This window comes from Sus scrofa, chromosome 8 (assembly GCF_054392235.1).
Source record: "Sus scrofa isolate SSC_HxYL_T2T_F1_AM1 chromosome 8, Sscrofa_HxYL_maternal_Yorkshire_Landrace_v2.0, whole genome shotgun sequence".
NCBI lineage: Eukaryota > Metazoa > Chordata > Mammalia > Artiodactyla > Suidae > Sus > Sus scrofa.
In genome coordinates, this window is record NC_139390.1 from 39,510,268 (window position 1) to 39,534,332 (window position 24,065).

General features: G+C 46.4%; 1 protein-coding gene and 1 long non-coding RNA gene across 5 annotated transcripts in view; one reads left to right on the plus strand and one right to left on the minus strand.

Annotated features, from left to right (window-relative positions):
* The window catches only part of USP46 (ubiquitin specific peptidase 46), a 63,822-nt gene extending 58,950 nt beyond the window's left edge, over positions 1 to 4,872 (minus strand). For all 4 annotated transcript variants that reach the window (XR_014812425.1, XR_014812426.1, XM_021101210.2 and 1 more), the window contains exon 1: positions 4,695 to 4,872. Coding sequence is in view for 2 of the 4 variants with exons in the window: in XM_021101210.2 (XP_020956869.1) it covers positions 4,695 to 4,730 (36 nt within the window). In the remaining 2 variants the exon portion in view is untranslated. The remainder of the gene's footprint in view (positions 1 to 4,694) is intronic.
* A 6,769-nt stretch (positions 4,873 to 11,641) lies between these two features.
* Positions 11,642 to 17,221, plus strand: LOC110262087 (uncharacterized). The gene is made up of 2 exons (XR_014812451.1): positions 11,642 to 11,933; positions 12,555 to 17,221. It is a non-coding gene; the product is annotated as an uncharacterized LOC110262087 (long non-coding RNA).
* The last annotated feature ends 6,844 nt before the right edge of the window (positions 17,222 to 24,065 follow it).

A 24,065-nucleotide genomic window follows, 5' to 3' on the forward strand; every position in this document is an offset into this window, starting at 1 on the left:
GGAAGAGGCAAGTTACCTCTTCACTCAAATTTGGGTTTTTACATATTTTTAAAAAATATTTAACATTTTTTTCAGCTTTTTTCAAAAGACTTGCCTCAAATAAATAATTGGCTTACCAATAGAAAATGATCTCAGGGAGTTCCCGTTGTGGGAACAGGAAAACAAATCTGACTAGCATCCATGAGGACACAGGTTCAATCTCTGGCCTCGCTCAGCGGGTTAAGGATCCACCATTGCTGTGAGCTGTCGTGTAGGTCACAGACAGGGCTCAGGTCCTGTGTTGCTGTGGCTATGGCCGGCAACCACAGCTCCAATTCGATCCCTAGCCTGGGAACCTCCATATGCTATGAGTGCGGCCCTAAAAAGGCAAAGGGAAAAAAATGATCTCTATCAAAAAACCTCTAGCTTTATTACAAATTTTTTACTAATTTTACTTTCCCTTCATATCATGGTGATTTCATCTATTTACAAGAATTCATTTTTTCTTTTTTTTAATTTCTTATTATAGTTGATTTACAATGCTCTGTCAATTCCTGCTGTACAGCAAAGGGACCCAGTCACACTCTTTACAGGAATTAAAATCCCGCACCATTAGACTCATGGAGAGACAGCCAAGGACACAGATTCCAGTTCTAAGTTACACTGACTAACATCACGTTTTCCTATAAAATTTAAAAAGTAGTCAAATTCAGAGTTCCCGGTGGGATAGTGGTTAACAAATCTGACTAGGAACCAAGAGGTTGCAGGTTCGATCCCTGGCCTTGCTCAGCGGGTTAAGGATCCGGCATTGCTGTGAGCTGTGGTGTAGGTTGCAGACACAGCTCGGATCCCGTGTTGCTGTGGCTCTGGTGTGGGCCAGCGGCTACAGCTCCGATTGGACCCCTAGCCTGGGAACCCCTCCATATGCTGAGGGAGAACGGCCCTAGAAAAGGCAAAAAGACCAAAAAAAAGGAGTCAAAAGCAAACTGTATTACAGAAACATCCTTCTGTGTTCCTCTGGCCACTGTATCACTTCTGAGATTCCGTTCAACCCTCACCCCTGTGGATGACACTATACTGAAACTGTTTCATCTTTACCAATGTTATACCCGCAAGATAAGAAACCGCTGAGCATCTTGGAGACCGGGACTCACCTCATTTAATTAAGCACCTGCACATAATAGGTACCAACACTAGCACAGAGGTCCTCAACAGATGGCCATTTTCAGGAACAAGATATAATCTATTTGACACACAGCGTTTCTTCCACGGTACATCTTACGGCACTAGTAACAAATGAAATTAAGATTTGAAGATTTAGACCACTTTGCATCAGTACAAGTCCCACTTCTAGAGGGCGCATGTGGTGTCTCCTAACAAATCCTTCCTCTCTAGAAAATCAATCCCTTAGGCTCTTCAAAGAGAAAATGCGCTCCCCTCCCCCTCCAAACCTTCCATTTGTAGGACCATAAAAATAGTAAGACGTTAAATCCATTGGCCTGGACAAAAGTCAGAGGATTATCAACAAGGAACATTTCCTCATGCTTGGTAGCAGCATTTTGAAAATTACCACACACTAGCCAAACAAGCTTTATTATCTCTGTGCTAAGCTGACAAGCCCTAAGCAAGTTGATCAAGAATCACTATGGCAGGAATTCACATGAAGCGAAATGATGAAAACAAATGGGAACTCACATTAATGTGCCAGTGGACAACAGAACTTCAGTGGGGCAGGAGACACGTGGGAGGAGGTGAACATTTCCCAAGACCCCTGTATCTAAAACTGGCACAACAAGCGTGGGGGCAAGAGAAGGTGTTTCTCAATCACAGGAAGGATTTGCGACAAGGTGTTTTCCTACTCTGCTGGGTCCTTTTTTGTCTGTTGGACAGAAACAAATCCACTTCTCAGGGCTAGGTCTGGGTTTGTACAAGTCCTCCCTAAAGGGATGATACTTTTTTAACATTCTTTCTGGATACACAGCAGGCTGTTTGATATATGCCGACTGACCTGCTTTAAAAAAAAAAAAAGCAACTGCCATTTGCTTATTACAACTACTCTAAGCACCTGGGACTAAAGGGAGGGAGACGTGGAAAGGATCAGTAAGAACCCCAGAGAGAAACCAAACGGCGAGGAGAGCCCCAAAAGACCTACCTGGAAACAATTCATCCTCATCCAGGAAAAGATCGAAGGAGGGGACCAATGAAAACGGATGTCTGATCAAGTGAGCAGACAGCAGTCTGCTCATCCCAAAGCCTCCCCCGTGGGAAGTAAGACTGGGAGGGGCCAGGAAGACTTGAGCAGCCTTTTGTAAGGGGCGGGGCTAAGGATTCCCACTGGGCCATCTACACCACAGTCAGGCTGGTTTGCATCCATGAACAAGTGGGTTGTTTCGATGAGTGGCTGCTTCCAGCAGGTCCACAAACACATCATCTCCATTGTCCTTTGGACAACTGACGGTGACATAATAATGAGAAAGGTGATGTAGATATCAGCTGACACTCAATGGGCACTGGCTCATTACTAGGCTCAGTAACTCATTTAGTACAACAGTCCCATGAGCCAGGAACCCTTAGCCTCCCCCTTTTATAGGTAAGGAGAGTAAAGAGACAGAGCAACTGGTTCAAGGACAAAAAGCTAGTGTCAGAACCAGGACACTGAACCCAGGAAGTCTGATTTAGAGACCAAACTCTTCATCGCTTACTCCAGACGGTGTCTATATAGGAACGTAAAACTTTCTAGTTCTGAGTTATGGGTTCCTCACCTCGCCTGGGTGATGATCCTAAATTGGGGGCCTTTTTAGGGACTCCGCGTGAGGTGTCAACTCTCCAGACCCAGTGCTGGCCCTTTCCTCTCACCTTCTCCCTGCAGCTTGCCTCCCCGGCCAAGTTCTACTGGAAATGGGTTGTAACATTCGGCTCAGGTGTGCCAAGAAGCCCCAGCTGCACTGAGGGCACAAAAAAAATAAAATAAAATAAAAAAGCTTGGAGGCTGGCTTTGTCTTGGGACACTCCAGTTCCCAGCTGGCTTCAATCCAGAGAGGTGTCACCACACACAAAGCAGGATAGGAACAACACCAATGGCTTCACTGCCCTGTAAGCCCAAGGCCACCCCAGCAGGCACCAAGCAGAGGATTAGAGCTGCTCTGGTTTCACGGTTCCCCTCAGGAGCAGGTCTTAGCAGACAGAGAAACCGAGAAGAAAGGCATCACCTTTTCACTGCACCAAGCAACATCCATGCCACTCGACAGGGAGGAGCGGGAGACCTGTCTATGAGTGGAGAAGGAGGGGAGAGAGGAAATGCAAGGGGTCCTGCACCAATACCTTTGCAGCTGTCCCCCTGGGAAGGCCCCACATGTGCTCTGCCAACGAGGGCGGCAGCCACCATCAACACTGCTGAAAACTGAAGCCAGCACCAGTGGGTCTGGATGCCACCCCTGTGCTAACACATGGCTCCTTAATGCTCCTTTCCCATGTGTTAATCTTGCAATAGAATGTGGGACAGAAGATTTAAAAAGCTGGGTGATGGGGGGAAGGGCAGCCAGATCACCTTACTCCCAGGCTTCTCAATCAAGCCTCCTCAGATTCCCTTTAGTGGCGTGTTTCAAGGGAGGTTTCCCCCCGAACCCTGCACTAAAAGAACATGTGTTCCATCCAGCTGGGGGGAGGGGAGTGGTACCCCTAGAGGGTGGAGGCAAAGTACACCCTCTCTAAACCCCGCACAGGAGGGCAATGCCTGACGCCAGGGTGCAGGTTGTGCTCTCTGAGGCTCTGACAAGTGGAGGTACCAGCAGGATGCACCCTGGTGACCCAAGGGCTCTGGCTGTTCCTGCAGAAACTGCAAAGGAAGGGAAAGCAATGGGAGAAACCCAAGTTAAAGTGATCTCCACATCATGACGGTGGACTCAATCCTCAGATGGAGCCCAGCGAAGTCCCCTTGCTGTGTCCAGGCCCATCAGCCTGCGCTGGGTCTGCAGAGCATCTGGCAGGATAACCCTGGAGACCTCCACGCCCCCAGTCAGCCCCATCCTTAGGGCCTCTAAGGGTTACTGCCATATAACCTTGTGCCCCTTTCACAGGTGGGGAAACTGAGGCCTCCAAAACAAATAGCCATGCTTTCCCAAGCCAGGTAGAAGTTCACTTCCCTAACCACATTTTGCACTTTTTACAGCTTTATCGCATTTCAGATGTCTCCAGATACAGCGATGGCCTCTGCCAAGTGAATTTTTAAATACAGTTTAAGGAGTGAACTCAAAAAAAAAAACGAGATGAGGGCGGTCACGGAGTCGGGCTGGGCTTTATCTACCGCAAGGGCAGGATGGGTGCCCCCCACCCCCACCCCCGCTCGCCCCAGCTTTTCTTCCAACCCGGTCCCCCGGGACGTCCGGGTTCGGCCTGCCCCCTCCCCCCAAGACACTTCCACCGCAACCCGAGGACCGAGGTGCAGCGGCGCGGTCCGAGGACCGGCGGGCAAGCTCCCGGGTCCCGGGTCCGAGAGGGGGGCGGGTGGCCCGACGGCCCCTCCCCCGCCCGCTCCCGGGGCCGCCACCGGCCCGCCCCGCCCGGGGGCCCGGAACTTCGGGGGCAGCGCCGCGCGGCCCCCGCCTCCCCCACGCCCCCACCCCCGCGGGCCGCTCGGCAGGCGTGCGGCTCGGGTTTCCCTTTCTTCGCTTTGCGGCGCCTAGGGCGCGACCCCCGAGGCGGCGGCGGCCACTCACCATATTACAGATGGAGGCGATGTTTCGGACAGTCATTAGTCTAAAGGTTGCAGCGATCCCGCACCGCCATCTTTATAAGGTGAAAGCAGGGCCGGCCATGGTGGAGCGCTCGCGGGGAGGCCGGGCGCGGCGGCGGCGGCGGCGGCGGGGAGGCGGCCCGGGCTCCGGCTTTCAGTTTGGCTGGGAGAGGGAGGCCGGGAGGGAGGAGAGGAGGCGGGGAGGGCGGGGAAGGCGGGAGGCGGGAGGGAGAGCGGAGGGGCGGGGAGTGGCGGAGCGAAGCAGCCTGGGCCGCGGCCGGCGGCGCCGGGAGGAGGGGCGGCCCGAGCGCCGCGTGCAGCCCGCGCCCCGAGCGCTCCCGCCGCGCGCCCGTCCCCGGCTCCGGTCCCCGCGGCTCCTCCTCCCTCTTCCGCCCCCCCCAACCCCCCCCAACCCCGGCCACCCCCGGCTTGGCCTTTTTCTTCTTTTTTTAAAAGGTCCTGCTTCGCTCTGTATGGGCTGGAATACGCAGCCAGGCCCTTGATCGCGCTGCTGCGGGTACCCCGGGCGGACCCCGAAACGCCGGCGGCCTCCTCCCTCTCCTCTGGGCCGCGGCGTGGCCGGGGAGGCAGGGACCGCGCCCGCGTCGGGCGTCGGCCGGCGGAAGGGGCCGCCCGCGGGCTGGGGAAGCCGGGCACGTCGCCGCAGAGAGGCCGCCGGGGACGCGGGGCCGCTTTCTTGCCTTCACTTGTCGCCTGCGGCGCGGCCCTCCGCAGCCCAGGGGATTTTAAGGTTTGGGAGATTGGAAGGGGCAAGGTGCTGGGGTGACCACGTCCAACTTTTCGTTTCTCCCCGGGACTCCGGCCAGATGGCACCGGCGGGGACCCAAGAAGTAAACGGGGTCAGGACACGGTGGGGTCGAGAGCCCTGGCCAGCCGCGGGCTAGCTGCCTGGTCGAGGGCGCCGGGAGGGGACAGGAATCTGGGTCTGGGCGGAGGCCAGACAAGGCTCGCTGGGCAATTTGTGACATTAGCAGGTACAAAGGAGAGGTCTCCGCAAGGACTGGGAAAGGGCCGAGGAGAGATCTGAATCTGGAAAGCATGAAAACCAAACTTTTCCGCACCTTTGAGGAAAGCATACCTCTCTCAGGGGCAGCCAACCCCTGAGAGAAGGGTCATCGTATGGGCGTGTACGCATTTCCTGCAGAAAAGGTCATGGTTTCTGACTCAAAGCAGCGAATCTACACCACTTAGCAGATAGGTTCCTGTGAAGTGGAGGAGCCAATTTCCGAAGGTGTGAAACAGTTCTCATACAAGGTTACAATTTACTGCTTTCATCGGAGAAGTTGTACAAGTGAAACCGGTGATAATTCTTAAACCAATATACTTTGTGACAAATCGAATTAGAGGAAAATTAATATAATTGAAAATAGCTTTTATCCAACCAAGAGTCACATACTGGGAAAAGAGCACGCTGTCTTCCATTATCTATTTAGTGTTCTACACGTAAGATTTCAGAACCGTTGGTTGCTAATATGCTTAGGACCTGGGATGGGACTAAAAAGACAACAGCCGACTAAAGCTTTCTTGGGGTCTTCTTGGCTCTGTATATTTCCATGGATTTAAAGAATCAGTCCCTGGAGTTCCTGTCATGGCTCAGTGATTAACGAATCCAACTGGAAACCATGAGGTTGCCAGTTCGATCCCTGGCCTCGCTCAGTAGGTTAAGGATTCGGCGTTGCTGTGAGCTGTGGTGTAGATTGCAGACGTGGTTTGGATCCCAAGTTGCAGTGGCTCTGGCAAAGGCCGGCAGCTGCGGCTCCGATTCCACCTGTGGCCTGGGGACCTCCATATGCCAAGGGAGCGGCCCTAGAAAAGGCAAAAAGACAAAAATAAAATAAAGAATCAATTCCTGCTTAAACTAGGTCATTCTACCTACATCTTACTTCCAAACATGGTGATCACTCACTTTGATTTCTTACCATTTTCAATCATGACGTTCTTTATATTCCTGATCTTCAGTCATCACCATAACTATCAGGTAATAGATACTATTACAGTTGTCTTTTGTAGATCAGGAAAATAAAGCTTAGGTATCAGAGTTCCCTGGCAGCCTAGCGGTTAAGGATTCAGCAGTTGTCACTACTGTGGCTCAGGTTTGATCCCAGGCCCCAGGAACTTGCACGTGCCGAAGGTGTCGCATAAATAAATAAAATAATAAATAAGGCTTAGGTATCAAGTATCCTACCTCAATCCTTTTACCCAAATGTTGCAAAGGAAGCTGATGTGCTGGCCTGGCTAAGCACCTTGAAGAGAGAAGACAGCAAAAAACACCCAGCCTATGGCCAGTTGGGTAACTGATGCCTGGGAAGCTGTAAATACTTGAGGAAAGTCACAGAACAAGTTCAAGAGCAACCTCAAAGCCAAACCTCAGGCCTTGGGGTGCAGTTTCACAGATATTCCACTAGAAAGACATTAATTCAGAGCCTTAAATCTATGAAAATTTTATGCCATCATAGAGTTCAGTATTTTTGCCAACATTAGCATAATGGATCGCAAAGTCCACAGGGTTGAAAAATGCCATTGACATAATGAAAACTGAACATCATCTGATTATCGAGTGCTATGTCAGCAAGTTAAAAGGATCCTTCGCATGCCTTTTAACAGCCTATAGCCTAAAACCAAAGTGGTCAATATGGACAAACATCCAGATTGAAACTTGGGCAGTGAATTACAAACACAACAAATCAATTGAACACAGCAGATCTTGTCAGACTCATGAATAATTAAATGCATTTTTACACTACTGTGTGGTTGGTATTCACAGGTCTGAACTGGAAAAGCCATCAATCGAAGAATAATTGTAACCTCAGCCTTGTTCAGGGAGGAATCATTATTTTGAGGTGATAAGAGGTAAAATGATGAAAATGTTGACAAGCTAATGAGCGAAGTTGGAGGGAAAGTGTTTCACATAGAGAGGCCCGCTGGTATGAATGTAGAGAGTCAAAACTGGGGAAAGTAGGAAAGTGGAAACATGAGACATAGGCTGGCACTAAAATGAAGGCCCAAGAACCAGGCCTGGCTAATGAGAGCATCTCATGGGCCAGCTACAGTGATTGGTTCAGCTAGGAGGATGTAATATAAGCTGAGCCAATGAGAATTAGCCCTGCGTCTTTGGGGAAAGATGTCCTCCCCTTCTGGAGCTTGCTGAGCTGATATGATAAAATCTCTAGGTACCATCTTTCCACTGCCTGAGAATGAAGAAAAATGAAGCTGAGAAATGTAAAAGAGATCCTAACAACATCATTTATCCTGTTGCTGCCAGATCTGTATCCGAGAATCTTCAGCAACTTAAGATGGAAGATGGTAAAGTCCTTTTTTTTTTTTTTTTTTTTTTTTTTTTAATCTCCCCTGCAGAAGTTTTCCTGGGCCAGAGGTTGAAGCCAGAGCCATAGCAGTGACAACACCTGATTCTTAACCTGCACCACAAGGGAACTCAGTCCTTGTTTTCTTTGGTAGTTCAAATTGAGTGTCTGCTGCTCACAGCTGAAACAATTCTGATACACCATTGTCTCCCTGTGCCCAAAATGCATTGGGTTCACTCTAAATTCATGATATTTCCCTTTCCTCTCTTCTCTACTGGATGGATTTTTCCAGGTCTTCCTCCCTCAGACCTGCCTCCTCCATGTCGCCTTTCGAGACTGTTTCCTACCACCAGCCATTGAGCTATACCCAGGTGGCTCCATGCTCACCCTTCATTTGCTACCAGTTTTGTGTCAGTGCCCCTCCTGCTTCCCCTCCTTGCTTAGGTAACACCACTCAGCCGTCAGATGACCTAAGACAGGGTGGGATGCCTTTGTCATGTGTTCTTACAGCACCATTGATCTTCCTTTCATAGACCTTTTATTTATGAATATGCTTATAACATCCAGCACACAGCATGGAGGCAGTAGAGTGGGTGGTTAAAAAAAATGAATACTGCATCCAGATTCTCTGGACCAACTGTATGATCTTGGGCAAATGTCTTAACTTCCTCCTCTAATCCTCCTCTCCCTCTCCCTTCCCCTTCTCCTGCCCCTCCTCCTCCCCCTCCTCTTTCTTCTTTTTTTTCCGCTTCACCCACAGCATGTGGAAGGTCCTGGGCTAGGGATCGAACCCACACCACAGTCGAGCCAGTCTCAGATCCTTCACACACTGGGCCAAAAGGAAACTTCCTGTCTTAATTTCTTTACGCCAAAATTTCTATATCTGTAACAGGAAAAAGCCTCTTCAGAGAGTGTGATTGTGTATCTAGAGTCCAAAACACCTGCCTGGCATAACCACTGCATAAGTGATAGCTGCTATTATTATTGTGCACACGATTGCTTACTGTCTGTTTCCCGACCCTAGTTGGATGTAAAGGGGGAGAGAGGTCTGCTTTGCTTGCCATTTTACACCTAAGAAATCAGATGTTAAACATTTGGGCAGTGGCTTCTCACCAAGTGGCCTGGAAGCTCCTTCAGAGAAGGAACTTTGTGCATTTGAGAAACCTCATCGGGGAGTTCTCTTGTGGCACAGCGAGTCAAGGATCTGGTGTCACTACAGTGGCTTGGGTCACTGTTACCGCGCATGGGCACAACCAAAAAAAAGAAAGTCTCATCCGGTCTCAGGCACTGTGCCTGGCACATTCATTCCTTTCCTTTTTTCCTCATTGTCAAATAGGTTATGGCAGCTCATTTGAGATGCAAATGCTAGTAAACTTGGGCTGTCTTGGGGGAGAACATTTTCCTGGCTGTAGACTTGAGTTTAAAACCAAACAAGTTTCTGAGGATTGTATTGCAATTCTGTGAAGAACTTTATGACAGCCTTTTTCCTTTTTCATCATGTACGGAACAAATACTTAATAAAGTCATGCTTTGTGCCTGACGCTGTGGAAGGATCCTAGAGATCCCAGAATAAGAGAAGGCAGCCATGGCACTTGCTCTGGTTGGTTTCTAATGGGGGGATGCATGGGCATTGTTTATGAAGGTCTGCACTACTTTCTGCATGCAGTTAGCATAAAATAAGGGTAAACTAACCTTGGAATGAGTTCCTACAATGGGGGAACTGCATCTAAAGTCATGAGGATATTTATGGGTGGTTAAGATTCCCTAAGTCTCAGGAACAATTGGCTTATTTTGAAGTGTTGGTTGAAATGCCATTGGAGGACTTTTAGGCTAGTTGGAACATGATTAGATTTTTATTTGCTAACACACTGTGGTTAACTGCAAGATGAGATGGTTCTAGCTGGGTACTGGATGGGGGACGAGGGTGGAGGAAGAGCGAAAGTGCTCTAGGGGAGGCCACTTAGAGATCTGCAGAGAGAGTCACAGAGCTGCTGGGAGCCTGCATATTCCTAGGTGAGGAAGAGCAATGGAAAGGGGACAAGCAGGAGTACCCATCGTGGCTCAGCAGAAACAAATCTGTAGCATCCATGAAGATGCAGGTTCAATCCCTGGCCTCACTCAGTGGGTTAAGGATCCCGAGTTGCCGTGAGCTCTGGTGTAGGTTGCAGACACAGCTCGGATCTGGCTTTGCTGTGGCTGTGGTGTAAGCTGGCAGCTGTAGCTCCAATTCAACCCCTAGCCTGGGAACCTCCATATGTCACGGATGCCCCCTAAAAAGACAAAAAGGGGGGCAGGGACGAGCAGACAGAGTGAAGACTTTTTGGGGAGGTAGTACTCTGAGCTTGGTGATTGATTGAGATGAGGGACAAGGATGAGTCAAAGATGAGACCCAAGTTTCTGACTAGAATGAAAAGGAATGGCACGCTGTATGACGGGATGCTGGAGGAGAGGTTGCAGGTGTAGGTGGTTGAGGAGAAATAAGCTTAGTTTCAGAGGCACTGAGTTGGAGATAGATAACCATGAAACACCTGAAGTGTTTATCAGGTATTAGTCAGGCTCTGAAGATATGTCTGGACTGGAGATAAATCTAAAAGTAATTATATAGACAAGATAACAGAGACCACGTGGTTATGGATGAAATTGCCTAGGGAGGGTTTTACCAAGGAGTTTTGACTGAGAATAGACAAGGGATAGTCAGAAAGAGCTATACCATGTGAGGATCAGGCAGAGGAAGAGGAGCCAAAGAAAACTAATACAGTGCTTCCAAAATTATAGAAGAGAGAGAGAGAGGCATTCCCATTGTGATGCAGTGGAAATGAATCCGACTGGGAACCACGAGGTTACGGGTTCCATCCCTGGCCTCGCTCAATGGGTTAAGGATCTGGCATTGCCATGAGCTACGGTGTAGGTCACAGATGCAGCTCAGATCTGGCTTGGCTGTGGCTGTGGCTGTGGTGTAGGCCAGCAGCTGTAGCCCCGATTCAGCTCCTAGCCTGGGAACCTCCATATGCCGCAGGTATGGCCCTAAAAAGCATAATAATAATAATAATAATAATAATAATAAATTAAATAAAATGGTAGAAGAAAAGCAAACAGGCATGCAGTATCAGTAATGCCAGAGTGTTTCAGGACGGAAGGGGGCAGTCAAAAGGATCAAATACAGCTAAGAGATGAAAGAAGACAATAGTAGCAGCAATGTTCAGTTCTTGAGCAAGACTCCCCGATGCCTTTAATCCTTCTGATAACCCAATGAGGAAGGCTCTATTATACTCCCCACTTCAGAGAAAACAGAGGCTCAGAATTTAAGTAACTTGCCCAGATTCATTTAGGCATTATTTCCATGGATCCTATTACTCTAGAGTTCTTTGAATTCTACCAAAGGCAGTTGGTGTGGACTAGTTAGAGTATTGGCTCTTGGATGATCCATATTGAGATGGGTTAACGAGTGAGAGGGAGGTGAAGAAACAGACTAAACGTGTCTGGCTTTCAAGGGAAGGGGAAATAAGGTGGCAGATGATTGAAGAGCTCAAAACTACCTTGGGGAGTGAGTCTCTGCCTTATTCCCAAGAACCTCCCTAACCTGGCTCTGCCCCAACCTATTCTAACCTTTTTGTTTGTTTGTTTTCATTTTTGAAAGTTTTATTGAAGTAGAGTTGATTTACAATGTTGCGGTAATTTCTGCTGCGCAACAAAGTGCTTCTGTTTTGTATGCACACACAGCTATACTTTTTCACATTCTTTTCTCTTCTAACCTTTAAATCAAATACATCACTCCCCCTTCCTGCTGCCCGGTCTGCAGCCTCTCCACTCCCCCCACCCTCAATGGATTATTCTTTCTTCTAATTTGAGTGCACTCACTCCTCAAAACTCCATTCAGGAGTTCCCGTCGTGGCTCAGTGGTCAACAAATCCGACTAGGAACCATGAGGTAGCGGGTTTGATCCCTGGCTTCGCTCAGTGGGTTAAGGATCTGGCGTTGCCGTGAGCTGTGGTGTAGGTCACAGACATGGCTCGGATCTGGTATTGCTGTGGCTGTGGCATAGGCCAGTGGCTACAGCTCCAATTAGACCCCTAGCCTGGGAACCTCCATATGCCATGGGTGCGGCCCTAGAAAAGACAAAAAAAAAAAACAAAAACAAAAACAAAAAAAAAAACTCCATTCAAATTCATCTCCAGAGAAAGACTTCTCAGTCTCATCTTCCTTGACAGGTTTTTATCAAAGGTTACTTTTGACATTTCTTTAGAAACTAAAATGCTTGGCACAATGCAGGTGCACACAAGAGGCTCTCATATAATCCACAGGTAATTAATTCTTTTTTTCTTTTTTCAGCTGCATCTGCAGCATAGGGAAGTTCCCAGGCTAGGGGTTGAATCAAAGCTTTAGCTGCCGGCCAATGCCACAGCCACGGCCATGAGGGATCCGAGCTGCATCTTTGACCTATGCCACAGCTCAAGGCAACGCCAGATGCTTAACCCAGTGGGTGAGACGAGGGATCAAATCTGCGTCCTCATGGATCCTAGTCGGGTTCTTAACCCACTGAGCCATAATAGGAACTCCGGTAAATACTTCTTTACCTACAATACTTGAGCAGAACCGTTTTACTCACCGTCCTGCTTTCCTGGTGGTTTTCTCTTTCCTCTAAGTTCTGATCTGAATTGTACGAAAGCACAGCCCTCGTGAGTATGGAGAGGGCTGGGTTTAGAAGCTAAGTACGTGGTGAGGAAGTTGAAGCAAATGAGCTTCCCTCATTTAGAAATGAGACTTTCTAGAGAGATTTGGTCATAAAATATGGAGCGATCTCAGCAGCTTAAAGGAGGCCAGGGAATCGATGGAAGGGTTTGGTCATTTTATTTGTCCCTTTGCCATGATTATTAGCACATTTGTCATCAAAATGTGAGGGGCTAGTGAACCTATAAGTGAGGCTTGATGGAGTGCTCTTCTTAGAAGGGTTGGAGGGCAGACTGAGGGCCCAAGAGTTTTGGAAATGAGCAAATCCATCTATTAGGTTGAGGAAATTAACATGAGATGGCCCCTGGCTCCTTCGGGGGAATCGAAGCTCCATCACTCCCAAGGGAGGGATTTGCAGCTGCTTTCTTTCTGCCACAGCCTCAGAATGGTAGGCACCTAGAAGGTACTTAGTCCGTATTTGTTGAATAGGCCATTGAAAATGGATCAAATAGGGAAAACTCTTAAGTATAGACTCTCTGGGGTAAGTAAATAGTTGTTCGAATAGCCTAATCAGATTTAGAACAGGCTCAGATTTAGAACAAGCTTTCTTTAGGGGGCAGTTACATTCCTCCCATGTCCACAAACACTACTTACAATAAAGGAAAGATGTGTTCTTTCTTGCCAGATGAAACCCTGGTGTGCTCCCAGCCCATGTGTGATCACCTGCATAGCTTTCACCACCTCTCGACCACCACTGCCACCTGGTGGGAGGGCAGCGATTCACAAGTGGCACCTGGAATGAGACTTCTTGCAGGCAGCAGCACCTGTAATTCTCCTTTGTGGTCATGCCCTTCTAGAAAGCTGGCAACCCTGTGGTTCATGGAAAACAAGACTTTGCTGAATTCTCTCACTGTACAACTTTGTCCCCAATCAGGGTTTAGGGTTCTACTCTTGCATTTCTTTTCGGAAAATAGGGAGAGACAGCCAAATTAGGCATGACATTGATAAGGCCACATGAGCAGATCCGCCTTTCGGTGGCTGTGGTGCTATGTACCTTGTAAAGCTCTGTGCACCTGCCAGTCATCACCTACTGTGATGACTACTAGTGGCCATATAGAGGTAGGCTGTGGGGACCTGACGACTCCAAGTGCTATAAATACTCACTCGACAAGCCTTTCCAGATCTGCATGAACTAGGTAAATGGATTCAAAAGTTTCAGGAGTACTAACTGATTCAGGTGATTACAAATGAATTATGTGGTTTTGATAGAATTCTGATTCAGTTGGAACCTTTGAATCAGTGATACTGTAGATGTTTTCATTTTAAGCACACTATACTCCTTGCTGTTTAGGCTTTATTTTTCAATAGAAAGGACAATTCAAGGTAGCTTATTTGCCTTCTTGGGGTGGGGGGAGTGACAATTATGCACCATTTAGTTGAAGTCACTGTTTTAATGCGTTTCAGCAACAGCTGTTATTGATTCCTACTGGTTTTTACTTTTTCAGAAAGCTGTTAATATTATGTCTCAGCACAAGGCGTGAAACTGTGTGTATCATACCTGTGTCTCCACCACCAGGTAAAGAAGAGACCTTAACCAGCATCCCTGAAGCCCCCTCCACCCCACCCATGATCCTTCCAATCACTGTCCTCTCTCCCCCAAAGGTAGCCTCTATCCTGTCGTCTAAAGCCATAGCTTCGTTTGCGCCTGGGTTTTTTGTTCGTGTGTGTTTATATAAATGAAATCATGCAGTGCGTAGCTCTTTTTTGCCAGGCTTTTTTTGTTTTGTTTTGTTTTGTTTTTGCTCCATATTATGCTTATGAGAGTCAGCCATGTTGCTCAGAAAAGCTGTAGTCTGTTAGTTTGTGTTGCTGTATCCTATTACCTTGTATAAGATGTCATAATTGATACACAAGGTCAACACTGAAGGATACTTGGGATACTTCGTTTCCTTCTAGCTGGAGGCTCTTACCAGAAATGCTTCTGTGAACATTCTTGTCCTTGGGTAAACATAGACACTTGTTTCTGTTGGGTCTACACTTCCGGGTAAGTTGCTGAGTCATGGAGTCAGCGCGTGTTCAACTGGGATGATAATGCCAAACCGGTTTTTAAAGTGGTCATACTAACACACACTCATACTAGCAGAATGTCAGCAGTCCCGTTGTTTTGTATCTCCCTATTCTTAGTATTATGTAGCATTTTCATGTTAGCCACTTTGCTAGGTATGTATATATTTGTATTTCCTTGTGTTATTAAAGTACTGTCTTTTTTTGGCTCACGGTATGCCGAAGTGTCAGGGCCAGGGATCAAACGCCCCCTACAGCAGTGACCTGAGCCACAGCGGTGTCAAGGCTAGATCCTTAACCCGCTGAGCCACCATGGAATTCCTCAAGTACTATATTTTAATTAACAACTAATTGTGTTTCTTTTTATAGCAGAACAGAAAGAACCATTTATAACCTCATAATGTGCTTTAAAATATCTTTGGCACCAAGTCCACATCATCCTATTTCCTTTTAGGCCCATCTTGGTGAGAAGTCTATGTCCCAACTAATATAAAAACAATAACATAGACATATGACAGGCCCAGCTGACCCATTTAGCAAACAGAAAGATTCATCTAATATCTCCTCGAAATAAAGTAGGATAGAGAAATAAAAGCAAGGCAGAAAAACAACCAGCTTTTGAAAATAAAGTGTGGCGTTCTCTCATGGTGCAGCAGGTTATAGGTCCTTCATTGTCACTGCAGTGGCTTGGGTCACCGCTGTGGTGCGGGTTCCATCCCCGGCCCAGGAACTTCCACATGCCACAGGCAGAGCTAAAAATTTAAAAAAATAAATAAAGAGTAAGCTGTAAAATAATCGAATATTACAGTTAGATTCATCTAATTCAGCCAACTCGGGGCCAGGAGAGGTTAAATGGTCAAGACCTACCCCAGCTGCAAACAGCCAGAACTAGAATTCTACTCCATTTACCCCTAATCTTTTCTAGGATACTCAACATTTTATTCAATGTATGTTCTTAAGTCTAAAATTTCTCTTTAAACTCAGTTAAGTTTCCCAGAGTTCAGGTTCATTTTGTAAGTGCACGTAGTTAACCATGAAAGAACGCTCTGTCCACGTGTTGTAGTTATACAGCCATGCTTTCTCTCTCTGACTAATTAGAAGACAACTCGACACTGAAATCCAATCCCAACAGAACACTATAGCCAGAGAGCTGTCTGGCTATCACTCTGCAGAAAGACACAGCAGTCTGTCTAAATTCTCACTGCTTCCCTTGTCAGCAAGTCAGGGCTTGGAGTTTTATAAAGGAATCCATGTCAATCCCCAGCTCTGTCTTCCTCTGAGGATTCCTGGGGGCTGGGGGTGGGGGGCTAGCTCCGTAATGCAATGGCTTTCTTGTCGGAAGATATCACCGTTGACCCAGTCAGCAGACCGTGGACTTTGACTTATGGCTCCTCACGGATCCATATACATTCATACTCAGAGCTTCTACATGACAAATGGCATACAACTGCAAATGCCTAGCCTCTGGCTACTGACCAGAATATAGCTAATTTATCCCTATAAGGTTCATGGTTTGCGTCTTCGCTAACAGCATCAGCAGACCAGCTATAGACTCTTAACTTTCACCATCTTGATCTGGGAAATATAATTTCTCCTCTATTTCATTGCGCTTATTAATGTAAAGTATTGTATTCCCTAAATCAAAACAGCAGCCCACAGGCATACTTAGCTTAACCATCGCAGCCTTTAAAATCTATTTGAATTCATGCCCACATTTGAAATCTAGAGCGTTCATATAAAAATTCAGATGATCGGCCTTTCTTGAAATATCAGAGGCTCTAGCCATTCAGGGACCTCGTTCCTGGTGACAGCCCGGACGAGCTGACGGGGGTGGCCTCCTTCAGTGAGAACACAGCTCCCTAACTCACCAGTCACCTACACAGGCCAGTTCACTCCTCTATGTTGCCTTCCTGACCCACAGAGGTATTTGAATTTGTGATTCTTGCCCTAATCAAATAGTATCAAGGCCAGGTTTCTGCCTGGAGCTCAATGCCAGGGCTTTGGCAGCAACTCGAAGGCCCTCCAAGCAGGCTCTGTATAATTCTGGTCCCCTGCAGGCCCCTGCTGGATTGCCCAGCACTGTCTTTGCCATGCCCTTTCTGCAGGCTGGATATTGGCATAACACAGAGCTCCTCTGGCATACAATGGGGCTGCATTCATTTGGGGAGATCTGGGACTTCCGCTCTGCACCAGGAACCTGATTCCCATTCTCTCAGAAAAAATGCTGAGGGATGTAGTTGAGTTTTCTCTAATCTGCAGAAAATTCAATTGGCAAGATCTGCAAGTTTGGCTCTGCTTTGAAGCATCTGCATCCCTCCCCCCACCGTGAGTCAGTGCATTCAACAATGCTATTTAAAATTCAATAAATACAAGGCAAATGAAATGACCAAAATGGATCCTCACTTTTCTGAAAAAAAAAAAAAAAAAAAAAAAAAAAAAAAAAAAACTAAACAAATGCTCAAAATGTCAAGCATTAGGGACTTTAATAAAACATTGGACGTGTGTTCCCTAGAGGAGATGAGCAATTCAAAAATAGGATGTATGAGAACCATGCTAAGTGATCCTTCAAATACAACTAGCACTCCATGTCCTCATGGATGCAGAACCATGTTCTTAATGCGATGACACAAATCAGACAGTGGGAGTCTCTCGGGGCCAAGAGGACAGCAGCTGTGCCGGATCTGAGGCTATGGATGTGAACAACACTGGTCCGTGGGAATCCACAGTGCCATGTAGAGCCATGGTGTCCAGGATTTACTGTTGTGAACATTTCTCAGAGATCTCATAACAGCGGGTAGTCAGAGCCTGGATTGTCTCAACCACAGCAGAGCAGTGTAGGGAGTCCAGGACTACACAGCTCTGCTCTTGTCTGCGGGGCCCTTCTTGAAGGAACTAATTTATCTGCCCTCTCTTTTCTTTCTTTCTTTCCTTCTTTCTTTCTTTCTTTCTTTCTTTCTTTCCTTCTTTCTTTCTTTCTTTCTTTCTTTCTCTTTTCTTTTCTTTTCTTTTCTTTCTTTTTTTTTTTGACACAGCCGCACCTGCTGCATCGGAAATTTCCCAGGCTAGGAGTCAAGTTGCAAGCTGAAGCTGAGACCTATGCCACTGTCATGGCAACACTGGCTATGAGCCGATTCTGCAAACTATGCTGCAGCTCATGGCAGTGCCAGATCCTTAACCCACTGAGTAAGGTCAGGGATTGAACCCACATCCTTAGAGAGGCTGTGTCAGGTTTGCAACCAGCTGAGCCACAGCAGGAACTCCATCCCTCTCTTTTCTGGTATTATCAGTGTATATTGATCTTATCACCTTATTTGGAAGTAACTGCTCAGATATGTACCCACTTGGTGCGTTGTCCCCAAGCTCTGATGAGGTTGTCCCAGAAGGCTATCCATTCCATAGCGATTTTAGAAATCCCTAGAAAAACTTATTAGAAATGCAGATACCAGGGCTCTACTCCCAAAGATTCTCACCCACAGGTCCTGGTGGGGACCTGGAATTTACATATTAGCCAATGAACACCCCCAGGGGGTGCTGATGTATATGGTCTGTGGCCACACTTCAAAAAACATTATCTCAGGAGGCTGATACCAACATATCATGATTCCATCTCCAGCACCAAATTTATTATTTTTATTTTATTTTATTTTTGTCTTTTTAGGGCTGCACCTACAGCATATGGAAGTTCCCAGGCTAGGGTTGAATCAGAGCTGTACCTGCCCGCCTGCACCACAGCCACAATAACGAAGATTCTGAGCCCCATCTGCAACCTACACCACAGCTCATAGCAACATCAGAACCTTAACCCAGTGAGCAGGGCCAGGGATCAAACCCGTATCCTTGTGGATACCAGCCAGGTTCATTACCACTGAGCCACAACAGGAACTCCAGCACCAGTTTTTAAAATGTACTTATTTTTTTGGCTGTGCTTAGGGCATGTGGAAGTTCCTGGGCCAGGGATTGAACCTGTGCTACAGAAACAACCCAAGCTGCTGTGGTGACAAATGCCAGATCCTTAATCTGCTGTGCCACAAGAGAACTCCCTTAAAAATGTACTTTTGAGAAAATGGAAAATATATAAAAATTCTGAATTCATGATAATATGAAATCTTCCTGTCGTTGTTGAGGTTGTATTATTCTGAAACTGGAGGGAGAAAGGGCAAAGAAAGAGTTCATCCTGCCTTTGCTGTATGGCCTGTTTTTTTGTGTCATCAAATGGTATTTGAGGGAAAGCTATTCTTTATAGAAGTCCAGCTAATGAATGCAGGAGTGTTTTTTAAAAAATATCTAATTGTTGTTTTATACATACGAATAGGATAAAGAGTTTAAAGAATGAGCATTCGTGGAGGCTAAAGGCATTCAGTGAGGGGATGATGGCTAACTTGGACAAGGAGGACACCCCCTCGACACACTAACGAAGCCTGGAAAAATGGGACAGGAGTTCCCGTCATGGCTCAGTGGAAACAAACCCTACTAGGGACCATGCAGTTGCGGGTTTGATCCCTGGCCTCACTCAGTGGGTTAAGGATCCGCCGTTGCCGTGAGCTGTGGTGTAGATTGCAGACTCGGCTTGGATCTGGCATTGCTGTGGCTCTGGCATAGGCTGGTACCTTTAGTTCCAATTAGACCCCTAGCCTGGGAACCTCCATATGCCGCAGGTGCGGCCCTAAAAAAAAGACAAAAAGACCAAAAAAAAAAAAAAAATGGGACAAGTGTGCCATTATGGGACGTGTGATGTGATGCACTGGAAAGACTGACGTTCTCTCACCCTCAAATCCAACCGAATCCCATCAAGCCAGTTTATAGAAAATAAACAAGTTAACGAAAAAGAAGCAAGTGAAGATAAACGCATTAGGAGTTATTGTTATGGCTTAGTGGTAACAAACCCAACTAGTATCCATGAGGACCTGGGTTGATCCTTGGTGCCACTCAGTGGGTTAAGAATCTGGTGTCACCATGAGCTTCGGCGTAGGTCACAGTCACAGCTCAGGTCTGACATCGCCGTATCTCTAATTCAACCCGTAGCCTGGAAGTGTCCATATGCCATGGGTGTGGCCTTCAAAAGGAAAAAAAAAATATATTAAATGACAGTAAGGGGAAACAGACAAATTCAGAATGTGAGCCATTTTGCAGGACAAATCACCCAATTTCTACAATAAATCAGTGATCAGGTAAAGGAGAAGGATGGTTAACAAATAAAAGCTGCTTAAAAACATAGCCAAAAGCTATGTGTGGACCTTTTTTTGGATTCTGACTGGAAAAAACCAACTGTAATAAGAAAGGTTTGAGATAGGGAAATCTGAATATGGACTTGGTAGTAGATGATAATAAAAAAATGATTAGGTTTGATAATGGCATATAGTTATGTTTTTTGTTTTTGTTTTTTGTTTGTTTGTTTGTTTTGGTCTTTTTGCCTTTTCTAGGGCTGCTTCCCATGGCATTTGGAGGTTCCCAGGCTAGGGGTCGAATCGGAGCTGTAGCCAACGGCCTACACCACAGCCACAGCAACACGGGTTCCGAGCCACATCTGCAACCTACACCACAGCTCATGGCAACGCCGGATGGTTAACCCACTGAGCAAGGGCAGGGATCGAACTCGCAACCTCATGGTTTCTAGTCGGATTCGTTAACCACAGAGCCACGACGGGAACTGCAATGGCATATAGTTATGTTTTAAAACGTTTTTATCTGGAAATGCCTACTAAAATTTTTACAGGTGAAATGACACAATATCTGGAATTTCTTTGTAAATGACTGAGTAAAAATAAAGGTGGGTGGGCAGTTGAAATGAGATTGCCAAAATATTGCTAATTGCTGAAGATTGATACTGAGTAAGTGGAGCTTCTCCCTATTTAGGGGTATGCTTGAAATTTTCCACAATAAAAAGGTTTTTAAGGTGTTCCCGTCGTGGTGCAGCAGAAACAAATCCAACTAGGAACCATGAGGTTGTGGGTTTGATCCCTGGCCTCACTCAGTGGGTTAAGGATCTGGCGTTGCCATGAGCTGTGGTGTAGGTCACAGACACGGCTCAGAGCTGGCATTGCTGTAGCTATGGCCGTAGGCTGGCAGCTGCAGCTCAGATTCGACCCCTCACCTGGGAACTTACATATGCCTTGGGTGCAGCCCTAAAAAACAAAAACAAAAAAAAAAGTTTTTTAAGATGTGCTTTTGGAGGTCCTGTTGTGGCTCAGCAGAAACAAACCTGACTAATATCCATGAGGATGGGGGTTCAATTTCTGGCCTCACTCAGTGGGTTAAGGATCCAGCATTGCTGTGAGCTGTGGTGTAGGTCGCAGACATGGCTCAGATCTGGCATTGAGGTGGCGGTGATGTAGGCTGGCAGCTGCAGCTGATTGGACCCTAGCCTGGGAACTTCCTTATGCCACAGGTTCGGCCCTAAAAAGCAAAAAAAAAAAAAAAAAAAAATGTACTTTTGCTGTAGGCAGTCAGCCCTTCAAGTCAGGCTAATGGCTTGTTGTTTTCATATGGTGAAATCCATTTTTCTCCTCTCAGAGCCCAAAAATAGCACTGGTGTTTTTTCCCCCAGATTAACCTCTTCTGTAACAGCCTAATGAGATGCACAGAGTAAATGGAAACCCATTTGCTACTTTGGCAGCTCAAGAACCATTAAAAAACCCTTAAAGCATCGTTCATCTATTAGGTGAAAGAAAACCCTTGTCATTAAATGTAGGGGAAACGTTTTACTCTTCATAGTCAGGAATTTTTTGGTGTTTAAAATATATTATTTAGGTAGTGAAAAAGATAATAAAAAAAGTGTTGAAGCAAAAATCATTGTACTTTGTTATAGCCTATTTCTAGAGGAAAACGGGAAGCTCTCTCAGAATATTTACAACTTACTTTGTTCTTGGTCACCTTACAGAAAATGGCTTCACTTCAGATTAAGAATTAAAATTTCCTGGAGTTCCCATCATGGCGCAGCAGAAACGAATCCAACTAGGAACCACAAGGTTGCGGATTCGATCCCTGGCCTCCATTGATGGGTTAAGGATCTGGTGTTGCCACAAGCTGTGGTGTTGGTTGCAGACACCTTGGATCCTGCATTGCTGTGACTGTGGTGTAGGCTGGTGGCTACAGCTCTGATTGGACCCCTAGGCTGGGAACCTCCATATGCTGTGGCCCCAAAAAGACAAAAGACAAAAGAAAAAAAAAATTTCCTGAATCAATAAGCGCTCTAATTAATCAACCTGAGCACATGTGTAAACGGTGAGGTTAATACTGTGGAGATCGGTGCAGTAATTTAATTCTTAGAGGCTCTTTGGCTTTCATTGCCTTTAAAGCTAAATTTGGCTACTTCACTCACACCAGTGTGTCTAATTAACATCTGCAATACAATTCTCCTGGCCCTCATTCCTTCAAATGTCTTATCTCCAACCCAGAAGACATCAGCCAGCGTATTTACTTGGGCCCTTTAAAGTAACTCTATAAAAATATTTCCAACTTTTTTTTTCTTTTTTTTTTTTTTTTTTTTTTTGTGGCTTTTTAGGGCTGCACCCATGGCATATGGAAGTTCCCAGGCCAGGGGTCTAATCAGAGCTACAGCTGCCAGCCTACACCACAGCTACAGCAATGCCAGATCCAAGCCATGTCCTCAACCTACACCACAGCTCACAGCAACACCAGATCCTTCACCCACTGAACAAGGCCAGAGATCACACCCCCAACCTCATGGTTGCTAGTTGGATTCCTTTCCATTGCACCATGACGGCAACTCCTCCAAGTTCATTTTTAAAAAGTCTTAGTTGGAGTTCCCATCATGGCCCAGCAGAAACAAATGTGACAGATATCCATGAGGATGCAGGTTCGATCCCTGGACGCATTTAGTGGGTTAAGGATCCAGCATTGCTGTGAGCTGTGGTGTAGGTCACAGACACAGACTGGATCTGGCGTTGCTGTGGCTGTGGCCTAGGCCCATGGCTACAGCTCTGATTCTACACCTAGGCTGGGAAACTCCATATGCCATGAGTGTGGCCCTAAAAAGACAAAATAAATAAATAAATAAATAAATCTTAGTCAATAAACTACCAGTTGTTTTTATGTCTTTCCTTTGAAATATCAAATGCTATTAAAATCAAGATTAGAGACACTTAGAGTGTCTCAGTGTTTTCTGGGAACACCCGCATCAGAATCAGCTGGTGTGTTAAAAATACAGATCCCTGGGCCACCTCTCCAGTCCGACTAAATCAGACTCTCTGCACCTTTAGCAAATGTGTCATACAGTTTTGTCAGACATCAATGTCTGAAAACCAAGTTTTCAAGATGTGGGGTTTCTCTCAGGTCTTTGAGAAAAATAAAGGATAAAGATGTCAGTTACCCAGCAGCAGGAGGAAGCAAGCAGCGAGCACGTGGAACGAGCCACAGGACAATTGACCTGGTTCCTTCCGAAAGTCAAAGGCATGTCCACCAGCTGATAAACAGGTAAACAAAATTTAGTATATCCAATCAATGGGATACTATTCAGCCATTAAAGGAATAAAGTCTGGCATTACATAGCACCAGTCTTGTTTATTGGGCCTTGAAAACATTATGTTTAAAAAGCCAGAAACAAAAGATCTCACCTCGTATGACTCCACTTGCATGAAAGGTCCAGAATAGGCAAATCCATGGAGACAGAAAGTAAATCAGTGCTTGCCAGTGAATGTGGGGAGGAGGGGTGGGGAGTGACTGTTAGTGGGTCAGAGGTTTTTTTGGAGTAATGAAAATATTCTGGAATTAGATAATGGTGATGACTGTACAACTCTATGAATACACTAAAAACTTACCAAATTGCCCATTTTAAAATTTATTATTTTTTTGTTTTTATGGCTACACCTATGGCATATGGAAGTTCCCAGGCTAGGGCTCAAACTGGAGCTGCAGGCCACAGCCACAGCCAGAGCCACACCAGATCCAAGCTGCATCTTCCACCTACACTGCAGCTTGCAGCAATGCTGGATCCTTAACCCACCGAGCCAGGTCAGGGATCAAACCCTCATCCTTACAGACACTATGTTGGGTTCTTAACCCACTGGGCCACAACGGGAACTCCTGAATTGCACATTTTAAAAGGGAGAATTTTGGGAGTTCCCCTTGTGGCTCAGCTGTAATGAACCCGACTAGTATCCATGAGGCTGCAGGTTTGATCCTTGGCCTCGCTCAGTGGGTTGAGGATCTGATGTTGCCCTGAGCTGTGATGTAGGTTGAAGGCTAGGCTCAGATCCTGAGTTACTGTGGCTGTGGTGTAGGCCAGCAGCTGCAGCTCTGATTCAACGCCCAGCCTGGGAACTTCCATATGCCCCTGGGGG